Genomic DNA, 23,622 nt, shown 5'->3' on the forward strand with positions numbered 1-23,622 from the left:
CTACTATAATTTGCTATGTTATATCAAATGCAGAAGTAAAAACATGCAAAAATCTGCCCTTTTACAACCTTAATCATTCATCTGATCTTTGCACAGTGCCGGTCTGCAGGGTTTTTCATAATGACAGTCATAAAACTTAATGGCCCAGGATGTTAAAGACAGGCCTGTGCTGTCCTGGCACAGATTATGTGTCATATGCTGTGGAGTCTATCAATGGCCATATGTTACTGCAAATCCACCGGTCACTTTCTGGCATTACAGCAAATATCGCTTTTATTCAGATGACTGTTTAGAAGTTTTCCTAAAACAGGCTTTTCAGTCTTTCTCTCTCGTTTATTTGCCATCTGACAATGTCTAAAAGTGTATACACCCACCACAGGAAGACTGTTATTAAACCAAGTCGTGAACCATATTTCAATCCATCATCTTAAGCATTTTGTGTTGCAAATTAAATTGTAAAAATGTTTTAATAAAAAAATTTTTTTTGTCAGTTTTGTATGGCTACGACTGATTACATAGCAAAAATTGTATGTATTCTAAATACACACAATTAAATCACATAATTTTACATAATTTGCTTTATCTGACGAAATTAAAGTCCTAAGCACAATAAAATATATATATTATTTACCTTGATTTTATATTGTTTTCTCCATAACATAGGCAATGTCACCTCATCTCAAGTAGCCACGCTTTCTTCTTAGTAGCTAGAAATACAATAATATTTTAATTGTTGTTTGTGGTGGAAATTACATCAAAACTTATAAATACGATAGGTAATGTTTCTTAAAGTTCCCCCATTTTTATCACTTTAATCAAGGTATCAAGATCTAATCTATCTAATCCTGTAACAAAAAGGCAGGTTAAAATTTGAGTGTATGCTCACTTTTTGTTATTTTTGTATACTTCTTATTTTTTGTAGAAAAGATTGTTTTTTTTATTGCTATGTGATCTGTTTAATTTGTTACCACTAATTTATCCGTTTATTTGTAATTGTTTTGTTGTTGTTATTATTATCATCATCATCATCATCATCATCATCATCATTTCGCTCTTTCTCCTGAATTTTTATTTACTATGTATTGTTTTGCTATCCATGAAACTTGGCTCAATTCCTTGGAATATGTTTTTTTTTTTTTCACATTGTTTTCCGTAAGCAAGTTTAATGAAAAATAAATAAATAAAACACACACACTTATATCCTATATAAATTGATTTTCTTCTTCTTCTTCTTCTTCTTCTTCTTCTTCTTATTATTATTATATTATTATTATTATGTAATATATAGAAAAATTTCGCTTTTTACGATAACAATTCTGGGTCCGTGGGACAAGAGTAAAACATTTGAAGAATAGTAAAATAATAATAATAATAATAATAATAATATTTAATAATAATAATAATAATATAATGAAATAGGGAAAATGTGACGTAGGTTTACGTTATGACGTTATGAAAATGAAACGTTGAAATCTAATAGTAATAATCTAATAAAAAATCGAGTGTTGAGGCATAAAAGTGACTGAAGCTGGAGAACTCCGGTTATGTATCGCTTATATCTCCAATAATTATCACTTTGTATCCATACCATATTACTCACTGCCTGACACAAACCAGACCTGTATGACTGGTCTAGTAACCGCTTGGTGCCGCCTGTGGCAGAAACACGGAAGAAGAAGAGTTTATTCAAGGCGTTTGGGGATTCGCGCGGACACATGTACACGAGTTTCTCCCGGTAAACATGCTCCCGTGACGATTCTCCAATGCGCCCTCGCGTTTTACTCTCATTCGCAGCGGTTTTAAGCGGAGATGCCTGGAAACACATTACTGCATGGACTGATTCTCTTATGTTCAATTCACCCGCTTGTGCTCTCCGAAAAACCGGGTAAGCGAACAAAAACACGACAGATGATCGGAAACAAAAGGGGCTGTTTGCTGAGGCGTCAGAGGTTACTGGTGGAGGACTTTGTGTAGTTGTTTGCACGTAGCGTGTCTTTATATCGTTATAAGTGAACGTGCAGCTTGTTCTAAGGAGATATAATGCTTCAAACTTGGTTACACGAGCTCCAGGTTGATCCTGTAAACTCTTGAGCTCTGTGGGTTTGACTTATCATTGTAGAAATAGTCTTGGATTACAGTTTAACCAGGACATATGTTTGTGTTTTGCGTCTTGAGTTCAGGAACAGTGACTTGTTTCTTGTTTCTCCATGAAACTGTAGAATTGCTTCCAACTCTTAGACCTGGAGATTTAATACCTAAAAGGTTCATATACTTAGTAGTTAAGATATTTGGTATCATTAGAAAATGTGCTGACTGTGTTGTAACAGCAGTTGACACAACATGCTGGAGCAGTCTGTCCATGAGGACAACTCTCCCTCGAATCACTCTCACAGTGGGACTGAGAGTGCTTGGATGGTCAAAGCAGCATCTGATCTTTAGTGTGGAAACACATCACTTTTGGGATTTCATTGCTGCACTGAGGACTTTTAACTGCTGGGATATTTGTATTAATTCTGCATTTGACCATATCCAAAGTAGCTGCAGAACAAACACATTGACACAAAACAACTGGAGAAACCTTTAGTTGTTAAAGATATAGTAAAGCCAAAAGTGAAAATGTTGTTATTTACTTTTAAGACTTTTATTACTTTCCTTTGTGGTTCACAAATAGAGACGTTTTGAGGGGTTCTACTGGTTGATGGAGGTTTTCAAGCTTTGAAGCAACATATAAAAGTATCAATATGACCCGTGCAATATAATTCCACGTTTTTAAAACCATATATTAGCTAAACAGACCGAAGTATAAGTTGTCACTGAACATCTTCACATCTGCACTAGCTCTCCATGTCAGTTTCATGAGAGAAGTTGCTGATCTTTCCAATGAATTGGTTGATTTGCCTTAATGCATTTGACCGAAGCTCTCATTAAAAGGGTTATTTCACCCAAAAATAAATTGACATGATTTACTTACCTATATGATGTAACGAGCCAATAAGACCTTGGTTCATCTTTGAAATACAGATTTTTCATAGGTTTTGGAAAAGTTTGTCATAAAATGAGTCCACCTGAATTGAGCGCTTTGATTCAAGTTTTTTGAAGAGATAATTTCTTAATGTGATGAACAGATTTATAACCTTATTGAATCTTTTAAAAGTTTGGGTACCTTGACTTTAAGTGGAGGGACAGAAACCTCTCCGGTTTCATTAAAAATATCTTTGTGAATGAAATTCGTAAGAGTATAAAACGACATAACAGTGTGCAAACGATGAGAGAATTTTCTTTTCTTTAGTGAACTATCCTTTTAAAAGGATACATCTTATTGGAATCAAACCCATGACATTGGCATTGCTCTAATGTTTAAGCTGCAGGAATGCATAATGATTTAGTTAACTCACTAAAGCAGTCTTAGTCACTTATGTTACCTTTTTGAATTTAGTTTTAATCTAGAAAACTGTAGTACCCTCAAGCTCTAGTTGGATAGATAAGGGAGTGCTTCTTTACTGTATGGTAACACTTCCCTTGACGTGTTATTTCTTTTTGTATTATTGCTTTAACATAAATACTGACAGTATTCTTGCTAAACATCACATTTTTGATTGTACACTCTTAAATATGAAGGTTCTTTATTGGCATCAATGGTTCCATGAAGAACGTTTAACATCCATGGAAGCTTTCCATTACACAAAAGTTTCTTTATAGTGGTAAAGGGTCTTCAGATTTATAAAATGTTCTTTTCATAAGAAAAAAAGGTTATTTTATGAACTGTTCACTGAAAGTTTCTTTGGGGTTATTCTACGGCATTGCTGCAAAACCACAGGCTAAATGGAATACCCTCAACTAGTGTGAGAAGAACCCTTATTTGGTGCATGTTAGGAGACAGTTGGATTGTCTGTACATGCAGAACTCTCTCTGTTGTGAATATTTGTCTTCCACCCCGGGGCAGACGATGGCCAGGTGTTCCTCAACATGCTGAAAGAGCTGGTTTTGAAGCTCTCTTGTGTTCTTCTCTGTTGGAATGAATGGAAAAGAGCGCTCAAACCGCTTTTGGTCATTTTATATAAATGTTATTGTTAGCTAATCTTGAATATTCTTCAAGGCAAGACACTACAGGCTAAAACATGTTTTTCATAAACTGGTCAATTTAGAGATTTGGCTTTTCATAACATGTTGTTTCAGACTAGTTTAACGAAAACATCCAAAATACAATAAGTATTTTATTGTGCTTTATCTGTTTGCTTCTGTATGTTTCAATTACTGTACATATATTTAAGAGCTATTTTCTCATGCACTGAGACAGAATTCTTTCCCACTTTTACCATTTTATTCCTATATTCTGAAGGTTTTTACAGAGCAGTTTGTTCATAATGAATTTGGCTGATTTAATAAAAAAAAAAAAAAAAAAAATTATAACTAAAACGTGGTGAAAGTTTATATTTTTCTGGCTGATGACAGTATTTTTCTGTATGATTCTTAAATATAAAAAGAGAAATATTGCCTCCGTAAACACCATTGCCTCTAATTTTCAACAAATTTGAAACCAATTTTGAACCTGGTTTCATCCAGTGTTCAGATTTCTTTTCTGTAAATAGATGAAAATTATTGCATATTTATTTAATAGTCTGATTTGCATATGTAAACATAACATTTCGGAAAGCTTGTAATACAAAAATGTTTTTTACCCTGTTCGCTTGGGCTGTCTTGCCTTAAAGCTTAGTTGTAGATTTTAATTTGTTTGCATGGTCATGATTAATGTGATGTCATTCCTCCACCACCTGCCCTAAGGTTTCCGTCCATTCGTTTTTGGGTTTTTTTTTTGCACCGACCCAACCCTACATCTGGATGGAGCTCAGATGCCACCACAAAGGCCACTGTGTGTCCGCCAGTATTTTGCACTGACGTAATACCATGTAAGGTCAAAGAAAGCACTTCTGGTTAGTGCAGCCGAATGTTCCCTTAGAAACACACCGGAGCTATTTATAGCATTGGTCCCGTTTCATTCCTGGTGTCATTTAAGAATGCCATCAAAGTCACAAAACTCTGGGGTCTCAGAGTCTGTAATGCGCATACATCAGCGCAAAGTTCTTGCCTGCCTACTAGAGACTCAGCTGTCTGATGGTGCCTTCACAGGTGTGAGTGCCTTTACGGTGAGAGACAGTGGCGTAACGGAGCCTCAACATATCAGTGAACAGTAACGTTCTTGACAATACTTGCACAAATGCTCATATATTCAGCGTGGGAGCTCTTTGCCCGAGGATCATCCATAAGACTTGTGTCCGGCAGCTGATGATTTCTAACACCACCTTTGTCACTGATCAATGAGCATATGTGAGGATTGAACATTGTATGTCTTCTGTAATAAGTGTGCTGTATCAGCTTTTAATTACAAAACTTATACTTAGATCTAATTTGAGACTTCTTCTGGTGTTTTTTTGACTTGTCTTAGGGTCATTTACATGTTAAAACAATTAGTAATTTCAACTTTCTGCTGGCTGATATAGTATTATTTGGTTTACATTAGGTTGGCGTGCTTTGGCTTGTTTGGTTTCAAGTAATCTTTTGTTGCAACAGAATAAGCCATTCTTGTGCATTTGGAGTCCTACTGTTACATAATAGATTGGATAGCTGTTTTGGTATCTAAAATGAGTTTAATGAGTCTGGGGCTTGAGTCAATATTATTTGATCTTTTAAAGTTAAGGAATGAGCTTTCAAAGCTTTAATTTAAGGTGATTTCTTTGATGTTGTCCAAGCCATCAGCCACAGTTAATATCTCTGACTATCGTAGATAAACAAAGATATTGTCTATCGTCACAAGACTCACAACCCTAATGCTGATTTGTTTCTCAAGAAAAATTTATTATTATTATCATTATATATTATTATATAATGCAAACAGCTGCATAGTATTTTTGTGGAAATCATGATGCATTATTTTTAAGATCATGAATGGAAAGTTCAGACACACAGCATTTAATTGAAATGAATTGTTCTGTAACCTTATAAATATCTTTACTACCACTTTTGATCAATTTAATGCATCCTCGCTATAAGTAATGTCTTAATATACAAATACCTTTGAATTGTAATCTAATATGTTGTACATGTAAACGCAGTCAATGATTGTCTTCAATTTGAGCATAAAAATACACTTTTGTTTTTGTGCAACAAACTCTCATTTTTCTTTGACAGATGATAGCTGTGGTCATTATGTCCTTGGGCAAGAGAGTGGTGTTCTGTCCTCCGAGAACTACCCGGGAACTTACCCCAACAACTCCTGGTGTGAATGGCGAATCCGCGTACCAGTTGGCCACACGATTGTCCTCAAGTTTGGAGACCTGAACATGGAGAAGAAGGACTGTGAGTCTGACTATTTGAAGGTTCTAAAAGGATCATATGGGGCAGAAATCGGTGAGCTCTTTGAATCAGTCATGTGTTGTACATGGTGCTTACATAATGTTGTTTTCTCAGCCATTATCTATTCTTTCCCTACTGGTCACTAGATCCTCCATTGGGGTCAAACAATATATGAAAACCAGATGTTCTCAGTTGCATCTTTTTTCACAGTAACAAGTCTTTCTTGTTTGATTAATGAAGAAAATGTGGTGGAAAAAGTAGTTTTTGTCTTAGTGGTTTTCTTGAACCTTTAGTGCATTTCTCAAGAAGAAGAACTGTCTTGCTGCTCAGGACTGTTAGACTAAAGGACATTTTAAAAGCTGCATTTGAATTTAAAATTGAAGTGTGGCACCAAACCGAATGTGTATTTTCAAACAGGTTTCCCAAACATCCTTTGGTCGGACAAACGGGTACAGTCCTGCCCCAAACTGATACCATTGGTTGAGCCAATGTTGCTGAGTGGGGCTAAATGCTGTAGGAAAAACTGTTGTATTTATAAATCTAATTTGAGTCTGGTTGTCCTTGTGCAGTCATATTGTGATATAGTTGATCATATGATCTTTAGTCCGTTTAAACTCCTCTAGATCACATTACTGTGAGTAAACCTGAGTAAAGCGCTGTAAATCAGAATGCTCTCATGAGTCGGCACCAGTCACACATTGATAAGTTTACTGTAACCACAGAAGTCAGTGTGTCAGAGGATAGAGGTTATGGTGAAATGTTTCTTATTCTTCCTGTTTCCTGAAGGATATTGTCACATGTAATCAACCATTTCTGATATTTTTCTTTTTCAAATGAGCTTGCTGTTTTTGCACTATATTGGCATAATTGTATGAGAGTTGAGGATTTATTTCTTTTTTTAATTGACCCTTTGCAAAGACCCGTCCTCCTTTGTTACGTCCGACAAGCCATAGCACTCGCGCAACACATCATGTGCTCATTCTGTGTAAAATACATTGTGGAGCAAAGAGAAAACTGATAACGCGCTGACAAACAAGACAGAGCAGGTAACTTTTGGTGTAAAACAAAGTCTCAACTTTCCAAATTTGTCATTTTGTAAAAAAAAATTTGTTTTGTGGCTGTTTAACTCTTTTTTTTTTTTTTTTTTTAAGAAAACAGCCACTCCTTTTTTTTTTAAATCATAATTTTGAGCAAAATCAAGTTTTTATCAAATACTACATCTGGATCATATTCAATAGGATGTTCAAAACAAAGATCCAGTAGATCACTTCCATCAACACCCCAAAATTTGCAACAGTGCTTTGCCACATCCTGGATCGACATTTCACTCAGTAACATTAGGCAGTTTTCTTTTATATGCCATTTATTGTCAATAATAGCATTGTTTTTCATATGCATTATACATACATTACATTTACATTTATTCGATTAGCAGACGCTTTTATCCAAAGCGACTTACAAATGAGGACAGTGGAAGCAATCAAAAACAACAAAAAGAGCAATGATATATAAGTGTTATAACAAGTCTCAGATATGTATAAAAGTCAACGCTGTTATGCTGTCCGAGTCGACCCTCTGCCACATCCACTGATCAAAGCGTCCTGCAGCAGGATGGCTGGAATTCCATTCTGAGTGATTCTTAAACAGCAGTTGAGTGATGTTGAATGACTAAAGCTTTGTGTTGGTGCAGTTTTGTCATTCACACCTATTGGTGTGTTGACCCTTGGGTCAAATGTTTTACATATTAAAGTGTTATGATAATCATCAGAGCTGATCAAAATCTCATCAGTGTTCAGGGTGTTATCTTTCATCAGTAGACAAGTCATAAACTTTCCAGAAACAAACTATTTCAGCCTTTTTGGTTTCATAAGTGACTTTTTTTTTGGCATTCATATTACTAATAACTCAATATGAATCTAATTCCTTATCTAGGGTTATATTTTCACTAAGTTTACTTGCATTTCGTCTAGTTTCCTGGGAGTACTGTGGTGGTCTGATGCCTAAGCCTGGACCGATTCACACGGACTCCAGCGAACTGACCGTTCGCTTTCGTAGCAGCCAGCATATATCTGGAAGAGGATTCCTGCTTTCATACTCCACAGAAAACCACAAAGGTATCCTTACTTTTAAAAAAAAGTGTGTCTAATTTAATCACAACATTGTACATATGTCTTACTGTCTCTTGGCTGACCCTCACAATAACCATCGTATGATGGTCCCATTTCGTGGCTTGCCCCCTTCCTTCATCTGGATGCTTAAAGATCCTGGGATGTTTTTTTTATGACTTTGTTGAACAAAGCAAAGAATTGTTAAAAGGATATTTGATCTAAAAAGGAGAATTATATCATAATATACTTACTCTTGTGTAGTTTCAAACCTTTTGCTTATTCAAAATTGGTGTGGAACATGCTCTCTCTCTCTATGCTTCAGTCCTATACATGGAAGTGCAGGAAGTGGGTCTGTCATCCTGTTGTGATGCTCATGTCCTGTTGTTCTTGATGTTGTTGTTGAGTTGGGGGCCTGTTTTCTTTGTGGAGACACTTCACATCTGCTCCATTTTTACCTTCATTGTGTGGCCTCCTCTGCTTTCCTCCTCAGAGCTGCTGACATGCTTGGACAAAGGCAGTCATTTCCCGAGGCAGTTTAAGTACAGGTGAGAATATGTCTGTAGGATAGAGAAGCCAGGAAAATGTTACACTTACACAAGCTGGCTGATAAAGCTTCATATTTTTTTCAGTCTTATAAAAAAAAGTGTGCAGGTCAAAGACCAAACATTTTTTAGATCTAGAAAAAGTATGAAGTTTGTTGATTCGTTTTAACATTAATATACCTGCTGCGCTGGAACATTATTTCACTCATATTTTGTCAATTAATTTCCACAAAAGTTTTTAAACATCAAAGTACACGATTTATTAGCATTTAATGTGTTCTATGTATATAAAAATAGTTTTTTTAATTTAATTTGGTGCAAACACCAAAATGGGATGTCTCATCTTTGACCCAATTATTATTATTATTACAACTATTATTATTGTTTATGTTATGATTATAAATTAGAATTTAATTGTAGAATATTTTTTATAATTGGAATGAGGTATGCGAAAGCACTCTTAATGTAAATAAAAGTAAAATCGAATTTAAATCATCACAAAAGCACAAATATACATGAATTTATCCATAAATATAGTAGATTTATTGAGAATATTCAATATGTAATAGGGTTATTCCGATCACGATCGGCCGATCGTTATGTGCATCTCGTCAGTAAAGCCGGTCCTCTAATCAGCGGTTAATTCCATCAGGTGCCAATCGTGATCGGAGCACCCCTAATATGTAATGCTCAGACCACTCTACAGCTATTCAATTTAAATATATATAAGCTACAAGACATTACATAAAAAAAGTAACTCTAGGTAATAGTCACAGTTTTCCAGACTAGATCTCATTTAATTGATGCTTATAAATTTTGAATCTCACTCAGCATTATCACTCCCGAGCCGTCGGCTATAATTAACTGACGTGGTGTAAGCAGATCTTTCTCTTTGTTCTCGTCCCGTGTAGGAAGTACTGTCCGGCCGGATGTGCAGCGGTGACAGGAGACGTGTCTGGGGACATTTCCCTGGGCTACAGACATGTGAGTAGCGTCTCATTGTTTTCCTCAGGTGTGGCTAGCATGTCACGGCTCATTCCGCATCTGCGGGAGATTGTTAGGCAAGTTTATTTACATGGACGACATGCAGACAAGCAGATGCTCAGCGGGGCGCTTCCTGAAGAGGTTTCAGATGCAGCGGCTCGGACAGGAAAAGCAGCTTCTCTAAGCAGATTTTCCCACAGGTGCTCAGGCCTCAAGGGCCTTCACGGGGAATGTTAAGCAGGCCAGCAGTCGGGGGTGGAATGCACTAATGGCTCGTCCCATTGTCTGACACCCATTTGTTGTGACAGGGCTTGTGTGTGTGTGTGTGGACACCCCTGAGGATACGCAGTGACAGATCATTTGTGCTGCCCACATTGTTCTCCCTGGTCACTTTATAGTGGTCAGTGAACTCAGAATGAAAGGCGTTTATGCAATTGTGCAAACCTTTCCAGCGAATCAGAGTAGGAGATTTGGGTTATGCAAAGGTTTGACCAAGCAGCAACGGATAGTTTGATGTGGAGAGAATCATGTGCTTGGGCTTTGAGCTATAACTCAAGTTAAGGTTCTTTCTGAAGGCTTAGCATTGTGGTAAAATCTCTTCCTGTTTGTGAAATCTAAGCTGGCCGAGCTTTGTGTGTGTCACAGCATTAATTTTGTGAGTGTAATTGAAAGGTTCTTTTCATTTGAATCAGATGTTTGTTGCATGAGTGTAGCTGAACCTCTTAAAGCAAAAATGAAGTCTGAGACCATGAATTGAAAATACTTCTATTTTGCAGGTTTTCTAACTTAATGTAGTAGGGTTTTTTTTTTTTTTTACAAGTTCTTATATTATCAGCTGGATTTCATTCCCAAGAGCATTATTTTTGTGTCCGGTAATAAAATCAGACTTTTCAGCTGCTTCCTTTTGTACTTTAAAATGTGGTGCCAAGAGTTTTGGACCCCAACAATCTTATGAAAAATAAGCTAAAGTGTAAATATCAAAGTAGTTATGATCTAAAAAATTCATATTTTGTTTATTGTAATAGTTTGTAGTAATTAAACGTTTAATACTTTTACAGTACTCTACCATTCAAAAGTTTATCAGTATATATATTTTTTTAAAGTAATTATTTTTTTTATTTAGCAAGGACACAACTTTTATGAAAGTTTTTCAAGTATATGCTTTTATTTTGTTCTTTTCTATTAATCAAATAATTGAGAAAAATGCATCACAGTTAAATATTAAACAGCACAATTGTGGATAATAATAAGAAATATCAAATTTTTCTAAGATTTCTCAATCACCATCAGGATATTAGAGGGATTTCTGGAGGATTGTGTAACTGAAGACTGGAGTAATGATGCTGAAACTTCAGTTATGCCATCACAGGACTAAATTACATTTGATAAATATATTAGTAGAAAACAATTCTTTAAAATTATAGTATGCCCTAATATTACTGTTTTACTGTATTTTTAAATAAATATAAATGCAGAATTGGTATGCATAAGACTCTTAAAAACAAAAAAATATCCAGAATGTGATAAATAATATGCATAGAATTTTTACACCAGTTGCTACATAGTATGAGAAACATACTGTTTTTTCGTAATTTAAACAAACAAAAAATATATATAGAATTTAGGAAATGATTACAACAGAAATAGACTAAAAATGTAAAACAGAAGGAAACTGGAAAATGCACATTCTGATTGTGGGAAAATCCAGTCTATCAGAGCGTGACTATCTCTCTGTATTGTATTTTACTAATGCTACATTTCCATAGACTAACCTGATGGTAGGAGGAACGCTTTCTGCTTTAAGTTGCCCTAACCCCCATCACGGATCACAGATTTTCAAGAAAGACAACAGACACACGGCTCCAGGCTGAGCACTCACAAAACAGGGTCTTAACCAGCAATGGAGGACAAAGGGGCGCATTTCAACCCTGCTGCTGTCTGCTTTGATATGCGAGTGTGGCGGGCTTTGGAAAGAGCCAGAGCAATTGATTACTTCACATTTGCTTTTGTGTAGGTTGGGTGGAGCAGTGGACTCTGGGATTACAGACAGATAATGCCAGCACAGTAGATCTGCCCTCCAAAACCATTCAGCAGTCACTCCAACAAACACACATTGATTCGGTATTTTGCCACCTTAACCTCATAGGTTCATCAATACTTTGAAAGACTGAATGAATCCACTGAATGAAATCTGTTAAATCCGTTAGAAAAAAATAATTTTACTCAGCAAAGACAAATGAAATTGATCAAAACTAGAAGTGCAAAGTGACAATCACCAACATTTCTCCTTAAAAATCCTATTCTTTAAACACAGCTATGGGAGTTATATGAGTAATTATGATAAATAATTTACATTTAGCAGAGGCTAAGGGTTGTTCCATTACATTACCGCCATGTTGGAAATATATATATATATATATTTTTTTTTTGGTTTTTAACATAGGGTAGTAAGAAACCAGTACAATCTAGCAACCACATAGAGCACTGTGGCATCGCAGTAGTGTTTTGCATGGGGTAGCACAACTTTTATGCATCATAAATCAAAGGTAAACACTGCAGTTGTCGAATAGGGCTGTATTTATGGCCCTGACTGGAGAGGACATGTTCCGGTTAATGAAGCATCTCAGTCTGAATGCAGTGCAGCTGTTTCTGCTGATAACACACAATACGTCTTCTGTTACCTCAACACAGTAATGATTTTGCTAGTAGCTAATGGGCTCAATGTAAAACACCGGACCACCCCAGAGACCGTACACTTTTATTTAGTTTTTCTGCCATAGTCAGTTATTTTGCTCAAGCTTTTTTAAGTGGGCTTGCTTCTGGAAGTCTTTTTCTGATTACTTTTATCTTCAGCTTTAAGATTCAAAGTAAAAAGTTCTTTTAAGTTTTTAAATGTTATAAAAACTGACTGTGTGGTAAATGTTAATTAGGAGGCAATCAACTATCCACATGGTATTTTAAAGATTTCAACATGTTTTGTGGTAATAACTTGAAATTTGTTGTACTGATCATTAGTTTAAATAACAATCGATTTTCATCATTTCTGAAAAAAAGGAAGCAAGTTTTTGTTATATTGCAGATGAGCAAGTGAAAAGTGGCATAATCTAGATAAGAAACATATGCATTTAGATAACATGCATGTGCTGTCAGGGTGAAAGCTCAGTGTTGCTCATTGATCAAATCCCACTATGACTGTTACCTGGCCTTGCCTGTAATGCAAAGGATCCTCTAGAAAGGTAATTCATGTGAAGGCATTTTCTGTGACAAGGTACTAGCATTCGCTGTGGTAGATGAGGAATGTTTTCCACTGGCGGCTTCAATTACTGTAATTGTTCCCTCAGAATTAAATTATAAAGCCCTTCCCAGTCTGAAACTTTTTTTAATTAATCTATGTTGAGAATAAAAACATGCATGTTTTATGTTGAAACGGAGGTCTGTCTTAGTAATTATGAAATACCAGAGCAAACTCAATTGAATGCCTGTTGTAACAGTGTTCATATGGATGTTTTATGTAGCCGAGTCTGTGCTCACAACATGAAATTATGCATAGATATTCGGGATGAAATGATTAACCACGAGCCGGTCAAAAAAATGTGTCGACTCAAATATGTGATGATTCAAAATGGTTAAGATGCCAAACAAATCGAGATACAACTGGAGTCGGAGTTTATACGAATGTATCTCTGAGGGGAACTGACTATTTTCAGAAGAAGGTATTTTATTTTCCTCTTGCCTCTGAACAATGCATATTAAAGTAGTGTTCATAAGTGCAACCCTACTTGGTTTACAGCGGTAACCCAGGAAACACTGTCTCATTGCTGTTCATAAGCGCCACCTGCTGTCAGTGAGTCATTCATCTCCGGTCTTCCGATCAGCGTAGCCGTTTAATTCTCTGCTGTTGCTTAAAAGTTCTTATAATTGTGACTGAGTGCTTTCTATTTTCTATTTCAGACATCAGTTTTGTGTAAATCAGCGGTGCATGCTGGGGTTATCATGGACCAGTTTGGAGGACCAATCACAGTGGAGGTGCGCCGAGGGCTCAGTCACTACCCTGCGGTCAGAGCCAATGGCATCCAGTCAAAAGAGTGAGTTACTGCAGTGGTTTCTGTGGTCTATCTCTGTGCCAGAAGCTTGAAGCCTCAGATTTTATCTGTGATACAGAATGCTTTTATGTTCTTAGGTGAGTCAGACATCAGCGTGTGGGCTTTCCCGGTACATAAAAAGGAATGAAATGTTGATGTTTACACATTTACAATTGAAGTCTATGGGGCAAATATGCAACTGTTGCCTCATCGACTTCCATCTTGAGTAGATTTCTGTCAACATATGTGTTTACTGTAAGTTTGCCAGGAAAACCGTTTTTTCCAGATTACAGTTTGAGGAATTTAAATAGTCTGCCTTACAAGTTCCCCCAGACAAGTCACGACATGTACTATTCCGGATACTTCATCTACTGGCTATGTCTGAATGTGACCTTGTTAGGTTCTCCAGCAGTGCAGCGGTTATTATGAAGAGGTGATTCCTGCCTTCTTTTGCATGATGGATGGTTCAGGTACTACTTAATGTCACAGACACTCTGTCTGGACTGTTGCAGTTTCACAGATTTGTCATCGGGGAACTGGGGTCAGGTTGAGAAAGAAATCAAGATTGCCTCTTCTTATAGTCTCTGAGGAGTGTTTGAAGTGTCCATTGAGGAGTGATTTATTAGGAGGACAACAGGCAGCTCTCTAGAGTCATTTAAAACCTGGTGAAGCCTAACAGAACACATGCAGATTAAGATCATTTTCTGTCTTTTATGTCACCATTTATTGATGGGAACAGTAGGAAAAAACAAGAAAAGAGGAGAAGAAGAAAGGGGAATCAGGAAATGATCTAAGTCAGACTCAAACTAGCCAAATGACCAGCACGGCTAAATGTGTCATGCGCATGCACTAGGCCACAGGACAGATTTTAGTGCTGTTTCTAGGGTGCTAGGGAGTTGCTATGCGGTTACTGGGATGTAGGCCGCTGATTGGTTTTTAATGTGCTGTAATGTTTTTTTTTTTTCCACCAGCATGGTTCCTGTACTGAGCCTGGTTCTCGGGCCGGGTCTCAGTTGGGCGAACTGGAAACTGTGAATGGCAGTGTGTTCTGGGTTTTTATAAGGGCATTGCTATGCAGTAATTGGGCGTTCTGAATGGATTTTATTGTGTTGTTATATTGTTTCTGTTTGCTAGAGCATTGCTATATAGTTTCTGGGGTGTCCTGTTTGTTTTTTAGTGCATTTCTATGTGATTGCTGGGGTGTCCTGGAGATATACATATATTTAATTGTTTTATTGTTTGTTTGTTTTTAATACTAAATTATTAATTATCACTTTTATATTTCATTATATTCTTTTGATAAACCAAACTATGAGAAGTAATATTACTGTTGCTTGTCTAGAAAGCACTTAAAAATAGCAATGCATATGAAGCTGGCGAAGTTGCAGTGGTGGATTAGCCATTTATTTTACAAACCAATTGATTAGTCAAACTAAATTCATCATGGCCACTCTAAGGAGATTTTGTTGATGATATAACAGTCCTCAGGGTTTACTTTTACCGCTTTAACTGCATAACGACAATCAATATCAGTTCCTGTAATTAAATTGCTTGGGTTTTGATCTCAGGCTTGTTTTATTGCATGCACTTTTATGGTTATTTCAGTCTAGCGACTCTGATCAGCACTTGATTCACTTTTCCGTTGATTTTATTTGATTATATTTCTGTCACCAGCAGTTTATTGCTTGTATTCCCAGGCTCCAGACATTTTTTTTTGTTCTTGGCTCACCACTCGCTATATCCTATTTCGGTTCGTTCACGCTCTCATAAACCACTTCATACCCTGAACTCTGAAATGATTTGCTCAGCTGCCATAAAAGTGCTGAAAAAGTAATCACATCCAGGAAGCCTGTGATAATGACAGGTTTTTAAGTAATGGCTGACAGAGATGCAATTTCCCAGCCTGTTCCTCTCTAATTACCAGCACGCTGCTCTTTCCACTACCCCAGCTGTACCCCAGTTCTCCTGTCAGAGGGAGAGATGCGGGATGCAGTGAGGGAGGTCCTCTGAATTTGGCAACACAACTGGGTTGACAATGGGAATCTCCCTCTTGGCGCCCCTGAAGGCGTTACTTTCACAAGACAGGGCCTTAATTAATCAATGTAATAATGATCTTTTGTGTCTAAAACGCTCAATGCTCACTGATATCGTTGTTTTTTCATGTCTTTCAGTGGCTCGTTGTCTGAAACCCTCTTCACATTTGTGACAAACGGTAAGTACTTTTGTTTTATGGTTAAATGGTGATGTAAATCGAGTACACATATTGGTGTAGGATTAATCCTATTATTTCTTGAACCATGTTGACATGATTAGTTTTTGTCACCTGCTGTTATTCCTGCTGCCACTGTGTGTTATGGTTTTTATTTGACTGGTATATTTGCATCTCTGCAAAAAAGGAAGTAGCTTAATCACTTAGTGCCGCCCCAACAGTTCGTATAAAGGAAGCCCTGTTTGCTCTTTATCAAGGTGAATGGAAGGCGTGTGAATTAGTTTTTCTCCGGCTGTTTGAGTCTGGCACAGACCGGTATTATTTACCTGTGCAGCTCTGCTGAAGCTGATGAATCAAATTCTCACGGCGGTTGCCAAACTTGTACATGTGCCAACACTTGCTCCAAAGGTTTACTTTCCACGGTTGTGCAGGATGCTAAATGGAGAATGACTCACAAATTCCTGAATTTGACTCACAGTAGTAAACAATTAAGTTTGAGAAACTAAAAATACAATGGGATGAAATCAAGAAATATGTTTTTCATAAGGTTTTTGTATTTAATGTATAATTATTATTGAGTTATATAAATGCAAATCCTGTGTATGTGTGTATATATATATATATATATATATATATATATATATATATATATATACACACACACATACACAAAATATTTTTGTATTTACTCAATATAATAATTAACTAATAGATCTAAATTTTTATGTTAACATTTGATGTAGTTATGCAAAACAATGTGGTTCATTTTGGTTTGGTTACATTTGGTTTAATTTTCATTTAACTTTAATTTAATTGAACTTGAAAGATATAAAATGACTTGAAAAAAAAGTTTAATCACAAAAAAACTAACAAATGTTCTTCAGAATTATTGTCATTTATTATACCATTTTAAAGGTTCCTTATATTCTTTTAGGAGTCTCCTACAATGGGTTTACATGCATGCAAGGTCAAAACATACTTTTGTTTTTTTTCAAAATATGCACCCAGAATTATAATTTTTGGTTCCCCAGTGAACCTTTCAGTGAACAATTCTTAAAAAGAACCATTTTTATCTAAGTGTGAAGAACATTTAAAAATCTAAAGAACCCTTTTCCACTATAAAAAATCTTTTGTGTAATGGAAAGGTTCTATGGATGTTGAATATTCTTCATGGAACTATGGATGCCAAAAAACAACCTTTACTTTTAAAATGTTTTCCTACAGAAAACCTGGATGCATTGACTGTTCACTGTTTACTTGAGTGACACCCACAAGCTTTAGTCAGTTGTTATTACAGATTTTTGAAAGTACCTTTCCTGATATGACCCTAATCTCTTCTGGTCAGAAGTAGACTTGTGTTCAGTGTGCATGATTAATGTATTGCACGAGTTTCTGATTACAGGAGTTTATAGATGTGTGGACATCAATCGATCCATGTCAATTGATTCCCATTAATCCAATTAGCTTAAAGCAATTAGCTTAAAGCAATGAATGCTACCAACAAGCGAGCATCCTACCCTCATCAACCCCCTAACTAGATGCTAACATTCAAAAAACAGTATGTGACACGAAATATTAATATGCAATTTATGAAGTTTTATGTTTTACTAAATATTCAAATATACTTACAGTGAAGTCGTTTTTGATGAAATCCCAAGATTTAAAAATCCTGTTTAAAACTGTAAATGAACAGTTTTCTAACTTAGAAAAAAATAAATAAAAGAAAGAAACATGATGTGAAATAAATAAATATTCAATACTACTTGATATTTCTAAGTAATATTGAAAGCTTAAAAAAAAAATGAGTATGCAGAAATTCGTCTTGGAATATTTTCTGACCTCATGCTGAGATTGTCCTTGTCTTCTTCCTGAGTTTCCTCTGTCGACATATGCTCAATGTGTGGAATGTGATGGTGTTAGCCAATTCGGGACTAAACAACAGGATGTATTGGCCCTGTTTTTCTTTCTTTAAAGAATTGGGGGTCTTTCCCCTCATCTTTTATTGTAATAGTGTGTTCATAGCACATACGTTTCCATTTAACTGTACACACGGTTGGGTATTTTAAGAGCTCAGGGCTTCCTGTTGAGTCAGTGTATACATAACTGTGTTTTTGCTCCACATGTGTGTTCTATTATAATGCCAAGCACTAGACATGAGTAGAACTAACATTACTCTCTTTTGAAGTTTTTTTTATTGTTGTTGTTGGTGAATTTGGAATTCATTAATAGTCACCATAGTTGTACGTGTGGCACGAATCCCTTACACTACCATTCAAAAGATGTGTATATGTTTTTGAAAGAAGTTTATTTAATCAAAAATGCAGTCATTTTGTGTAGTAATATTACAATTTAAAATGCCAGTTTTGTAATTTAATGTACCGTATTTTCCGGACTATAAGTCACACATTTTTTCATAGTTTGGCTGGTCCTGCGACTTATAGTCAGGTGCGACTTATTTATCAAAATTAATTTGACATGAACCAAGAGAAACGAGCTAAAAATGAATCAAGAGAAAACATTACCATCTACAGCCACAAGAGGCCACTCTATGTTGCTCAGTGCTCCTGTAGCCTACACTGAAAACATAGAGCGCCCTCTCGCGGCTGTAGATGGTAATGTTTTCTCTTGGTTCTAAATAAATGCGACTTATAGTCCAGTGCGACTTATATATGTTTTTTTCCTCATCATGACGTATTTTTGGACTGATGCGACTTATACTCAGGTGCGACTTATAGTCCGGAAAATACGGTATTTTAAAATGTAATTTATTTCTCTGATGGCAAAGCGGAATTTTCAACATCATTACTTCAGTGTCACATGACCTTTCAGAAATTATATGCTGATTTGATGCAGTGTTAAAAACAGTTGTGCTGCTAAATATTTGTGTGAATCATTTTTCTGGATTCTTTGATAAAGTTCAAAAGAACAGCATTTATTTGAAAATAGAATTTAACAATTTTTCTATTGTCTTTACTGTCACTTTTGGTCAATTGAATGCATCCTTGTTGAAAAAAAGTATTAATTTCTTGGACACAAATTTTGCAGTCCCCAAACATTTAAATTGTAGTGTAAAGGTTTCATTTTAAATGTATTTCTGACCAGAGAGTCATCTCTTTTACAGATTGCAGTCAACAGACTATTCTTCAACCTATGAGCACTGCTACAAGCTTGTCATCACACAATATCTCCACCGACGGGTCTGAAGTCGACTGGTTTTCTAACAGCACCCAACCAGGTGTCTCTGATGACCTTAACAACAACCATCCAAAATGGCTCCAGATTGACCTCAGAGAAAAGAGGAGGATCACAGGTAATACCATTAGCCTTCATAACCTGATCACATTTATATGTTTGTTTATTCAGATTGTTCGTCTCTGGGTCACCTGGCTTTACCCTTTTTTATATCTCAGTGTGCAGATTTGGCTTTCCTGTAGTAGTTTTCTGTACTAAAGGGAGAAATGTAATGGTATTATATCAAAACAAACACGCAAACATGGCAGAAAGACCCAAAGTTGGTCCTAGAGGGTGTAATTATCCTCATAAAAGGTCTTTCTCATAACCAGTTCTGAGTGCCGAGCATTACACACTTTGAGCACATGAGCGTTCACTCCTCCCTGACCGCTAACTGGTATCTGCAAAACAGTTCCTGGTATTGCATAAAAACACAGAAAGGCCCTCTCTGTGTCCATTCATCACACATACAAACCCTCTTACAAAAGCACATTTAAATTTAGGAACACACCGGACATGCATTTATTTTGAGCATGACTGTGTGTAGACAGCACAACCGAGTTAATTTCATCCAGCTCAAGGAGAAGGAGAATGCTCACTTTGTCTGCTAGAGGGAATCTGTGCTTTTGGACACGATGACCCTGAGTGAAACCGGCTCGTCTCAAAGAGGAAGCTCTGTTATTGTTGTGGTGATCACATAAAAATTTGTAAAGCTAAATAAAAAGCATTTCTTTATCCATGGGGGTCGCCACTCTGCATTTTTCTCTGAGAAAGCTTTTGTCAACAGGCATGAAAAATTCATGTTTTTTTTTATTTTTATTCATTGCTGTAGAGAGTAGGGTAATAAAAGCAATGAGCTGAAAGAAACTAGTGTTAGTGTTATATTAGAATCACCCTTAATGAAAGTAAAGTCACTGTAACCTACAGTGTTGTTGAAAAGTTTGGGTCAGTAAGATTTTTCTTCATTTTTTTTCACTTATTTTTTAGCAGTAGCAAATCAGCATATTAGAATGATTTCTGAAGGATCATGTGTATTTTTAATTGAAGTCAGTGATTCATCTTGCAACGCAAATGACTTGAACTTGAACAATTTTCCACTATTGAGGCTCTGCCGTTATTGAATTTCATTAGCCCCAGTTAAGATTTATGTGCGGTTGTTCGTGCGAAAGAAAACAAGACACGACAGTTACAATATCATGATTGTGGTTAAATAAGATCTGACCAGATGATTTTTATTTTTCATATTAAATATCACAACACACATTTATAATGTGTTTCAAATATGAATATGGCTTGCACACTTCATTTTGACATTCTAACTAAATTATTATGAAACTATTAAAAACTAAACTGAATATTATAGCTAATTTTAAAATAAATAAATGTGAAACCCATATTAAAATAAAACCAATTTAAAAATGCTAAACTATAATTGCCTTGCTTCTCACCAGCGTTGGTTGTCTGAGTGCTATCCCAGAAGTAGTTTCCACATTGTAGGTGTGAGAACTATGGGTTATGCATGACTCATCCAGTCAGAACCACAATTATGTATTTTATAATTTACCTTAACTGCTTGTTTAGTTATCAATGTATTCATCTTCAGCCACAAAAAAGGGACGCAAGTGTCTTTTAAATAAAAAAAATAGTGCTTTGAATCTTTAGCTTTCCTGACTTGCTTTAAATAGTATCCTCACTTTGATGATGAGTAACTTCCTTTCTCAACTTTCAAGTCCCTCACACTTCAATCTCACTGCTTCACACTTTGAATTGCTTCTTTGATCACGGTGGCGTCCTCATGCCCGTGATGTAGTTCATGTTGGAAAGTAATAACAGGCCTCTGGGTCTTTCTGTGTCTGCTGGGAACATGTCACTTGAGTGTTTCCCTCAGGAATGTGTTCAGGAGCTGAATGAGGCCGGACGCACTCTGAAGTGAAGTCTATAGTCTACATGCTGTCACATTCCTCAGCTTGCTGAGCGTTTGCATCACTGTCCTCAGGAGAATGACCTCAGGAGCGTTTGAGGCTAAATGTTGTGTGACTAAACATTGAAATAAACTGTAGTTTGATAATGTAATCATTCTGAAAAATATTTTTCTTTCATAGGTATTCTGACCACAGGCTTGACTATTGCAGGCTTCGGATATTTTGTAAAAAACTACAAGATCCAGTACAAAGAGAAGAGTCGCTGGCGAACATTTGTCCAGTATAATAACTCTGATGATATGGTAAGACTTTGTCTTTATATCACTACATAATCATGTTCAACACAACCCAGAAATTTTATTGAAATTTTAACTTTATTGAATTATTATAAATGTTATTTTTGTTTTACATAGTTTTTCCCTGGCCAACAGTAGGACATAATAATAGTAATATATTCTAGAGAGAGAGATTTTGTTTTTCCCTTGCCAAATGGCATCAAAAATTTTCTTTGAGTTTATGGAAAAAAACTAAATTCAATAATGGCACTGATCAATCACACGCAATAAGACCAGAGATGTTTAATAAGAGTAAGTAATACAAATTCTTTAAGTGTCTGTGCATCATTCATCTGTTTTACCTCAGATCTTTGAAGGAAACACTGACAGCCTCCACCAAACACGCAACACTTTCCATCCCTCCATCGTAGCACGAAGCATTCGAGTCGTACCTCAGCAGTGGCACCGGATAATCGCTATGAGAGTGCAGCTACTGGGCTGTCCTTACGTTAAACCCATCCCAGGTGCATTTCTGACACATACAGGCTTTAAAACCACATTTTTATCATCCAAACTGTTCACTAAACTACTGTTTCTCCCCAAGCAGTAAATTCATCATCTCTGGTAACACAGGAGGCCCAGCCTACACAGCCCATTCACAATGACATGACCAAACCAGTGGCCTCTCAGGCTGATCTTGGTATGATGTAATTGCTTTTTTTTTTAAGTCAGTTAAGATTTGTCATTAAGTTGGAGTACTGGAATAATTAGAACTAAACGTAATAAAAACTATATAATTTTTTTATTATTATTAAACGCAAAGTAAAAAGTAGACCAAAATTGAAAAGCAGAAAATATAAATATTTATTGTAATTCAAAATATTACTATGAAATGTATTAAAGGCAGGGTAGGTAAGAAATTTATAAACAACTTTCTTCCAAATTTGTTTAAACTTTCTATTTATATCAATGCATAATTAAAATGTAAGTACTCTGATAAAAAGAGTATAAAAATCGAGTGACTCTAGACCGTTTAATCTGTATTAAACACAGCTCATTATTTCCTTTCGGCACGAAACATAGGATTGGCTTAGGCGACTGTCACTCTCTCGCAACCATGGCAACCACCCTTTTGCCACACATGACCTGCCCACTTGCGTACGCACGTTTGATTTGAGGAATTCAAGAGGCACGGATCCTAGGAATACCAAAACAATGGCAGAGAAACAGCAAGCAAAATTCACTGTACCGGCCTATGCAGTTAGTGAAGGCAAACCAGGCAAAAAAAGGAAGACAGTAACAGTACAAGAAAAGGCAATGAACAAAAAGTCTTTGGATAAACAAAGAAATAAAACGCGAGTTAATATCGGCGTGCCTTTCCAGCGATGGCTGGAACTGAGGGAACTCAAGTGCTCCTTGCCCTGCCCTGCACTTCGACCACCCCGTCCTCGGCCTCTACTTCCTCGGACCCTAGTTGCACGGCCTCTTGCACGACCTCCTCTGCTTCGCCCTCGACCCCGGACCTGTCCTCGAGCTGACGATGCGGTACTTGTCTCTGGAGTGTAACGTTAGTCCTCATCAGAGTCAACAATGCTTTCATCATGGAAACTCTTACATGCAGAACAACGTATATGTTATGAATCTTACACGAAATTCATCTTCATCACAGTGTAAATGATGGTAATGGAAAAACGTGTATCATGCAACCTGTTTTTAGCTTTGCCTTATAGATAACTAGCTCGTTAGCGAATCAAAAAATATATATTTTAAACTTTACCAATATCAATATGCTAGCTTGATAGTGAGTACTAAAATACATCTTGTTTGTTTATCTTCATAATTATAAAGTTATTTTTATTACATGTGATTCTGACATGATTTCACTACATGCACTCTGCTCCTTCCTCTCCGCTCGTCT

At 36.3% G+C, this 23,622-nt stretch overlaps 1 protein-coding gene across 2 annotated transcripts; it reads left to right on the forward strand.

Moving 5' to 3' along the window:
- The first annotated feature begins 1,652 nt into the window (after positions 1 to 1,652).
- Positions 1,653 to 22,430, forward strand: LOC113114850 (discoidin, CUB and LCCL domain-containing protein 1). Of its 2 annotated transcripts, none has more exons than XM_026281922.1 (11): positions 1,653 to 1,885; positions 6,187 to 6,354; positions 8,322 to 8,465; positions 8,950 to 9,004; positions 9,913 to 9,985; positions 13,937 to 14,070; positions 16,239 to 16,279; positions 19,398 to 19,586; positions 21,610 to 21,731; positions 22,072 to 22,228; positions 22,312 to 22,430. In XM_026281922.1, the coding sequence occupies exons 1-11, from the start codon at positions 1,810 to 1,812 to the stop codon at positions 22,413 to 22,415; spliced, it is 1,263 nt and encodes a 420-aa protein (XP_026137707.1). In that variant the 5' UTR covers positions 1,653 to 1,809; the 3' UTR covers positions 22,416 to 22,430. The 2 variants fall into 2 exon arrangements, with proteins under 2 accessions (XP_026137707.1, XP_026137706.1); XM_026281921.1 differs by having other exon boundaries at positions 1,655 to 1,885; positions 6,187 to 6,405.
- The last annotated feature ends 1,192 nt before the right edge of the window (positions 22,431 to 23,622 follow it).

The sequence above is a fragment of the Carassius auratus genome, chromosome 15 (assembly GCF_003368295.1).
Source record: "Carassius auratus strain Wakin chromosome 15, ASM336829v1, whole genome shotgun sequence".
In the NCBI taxonomy this organism is placed as follows: domain Eukaryota; kingdom Metazoa; phylum Chordata; class Actinopteri; order Cypriniformes; family Cyprinidae; genus Carassius; species Carassius auratus.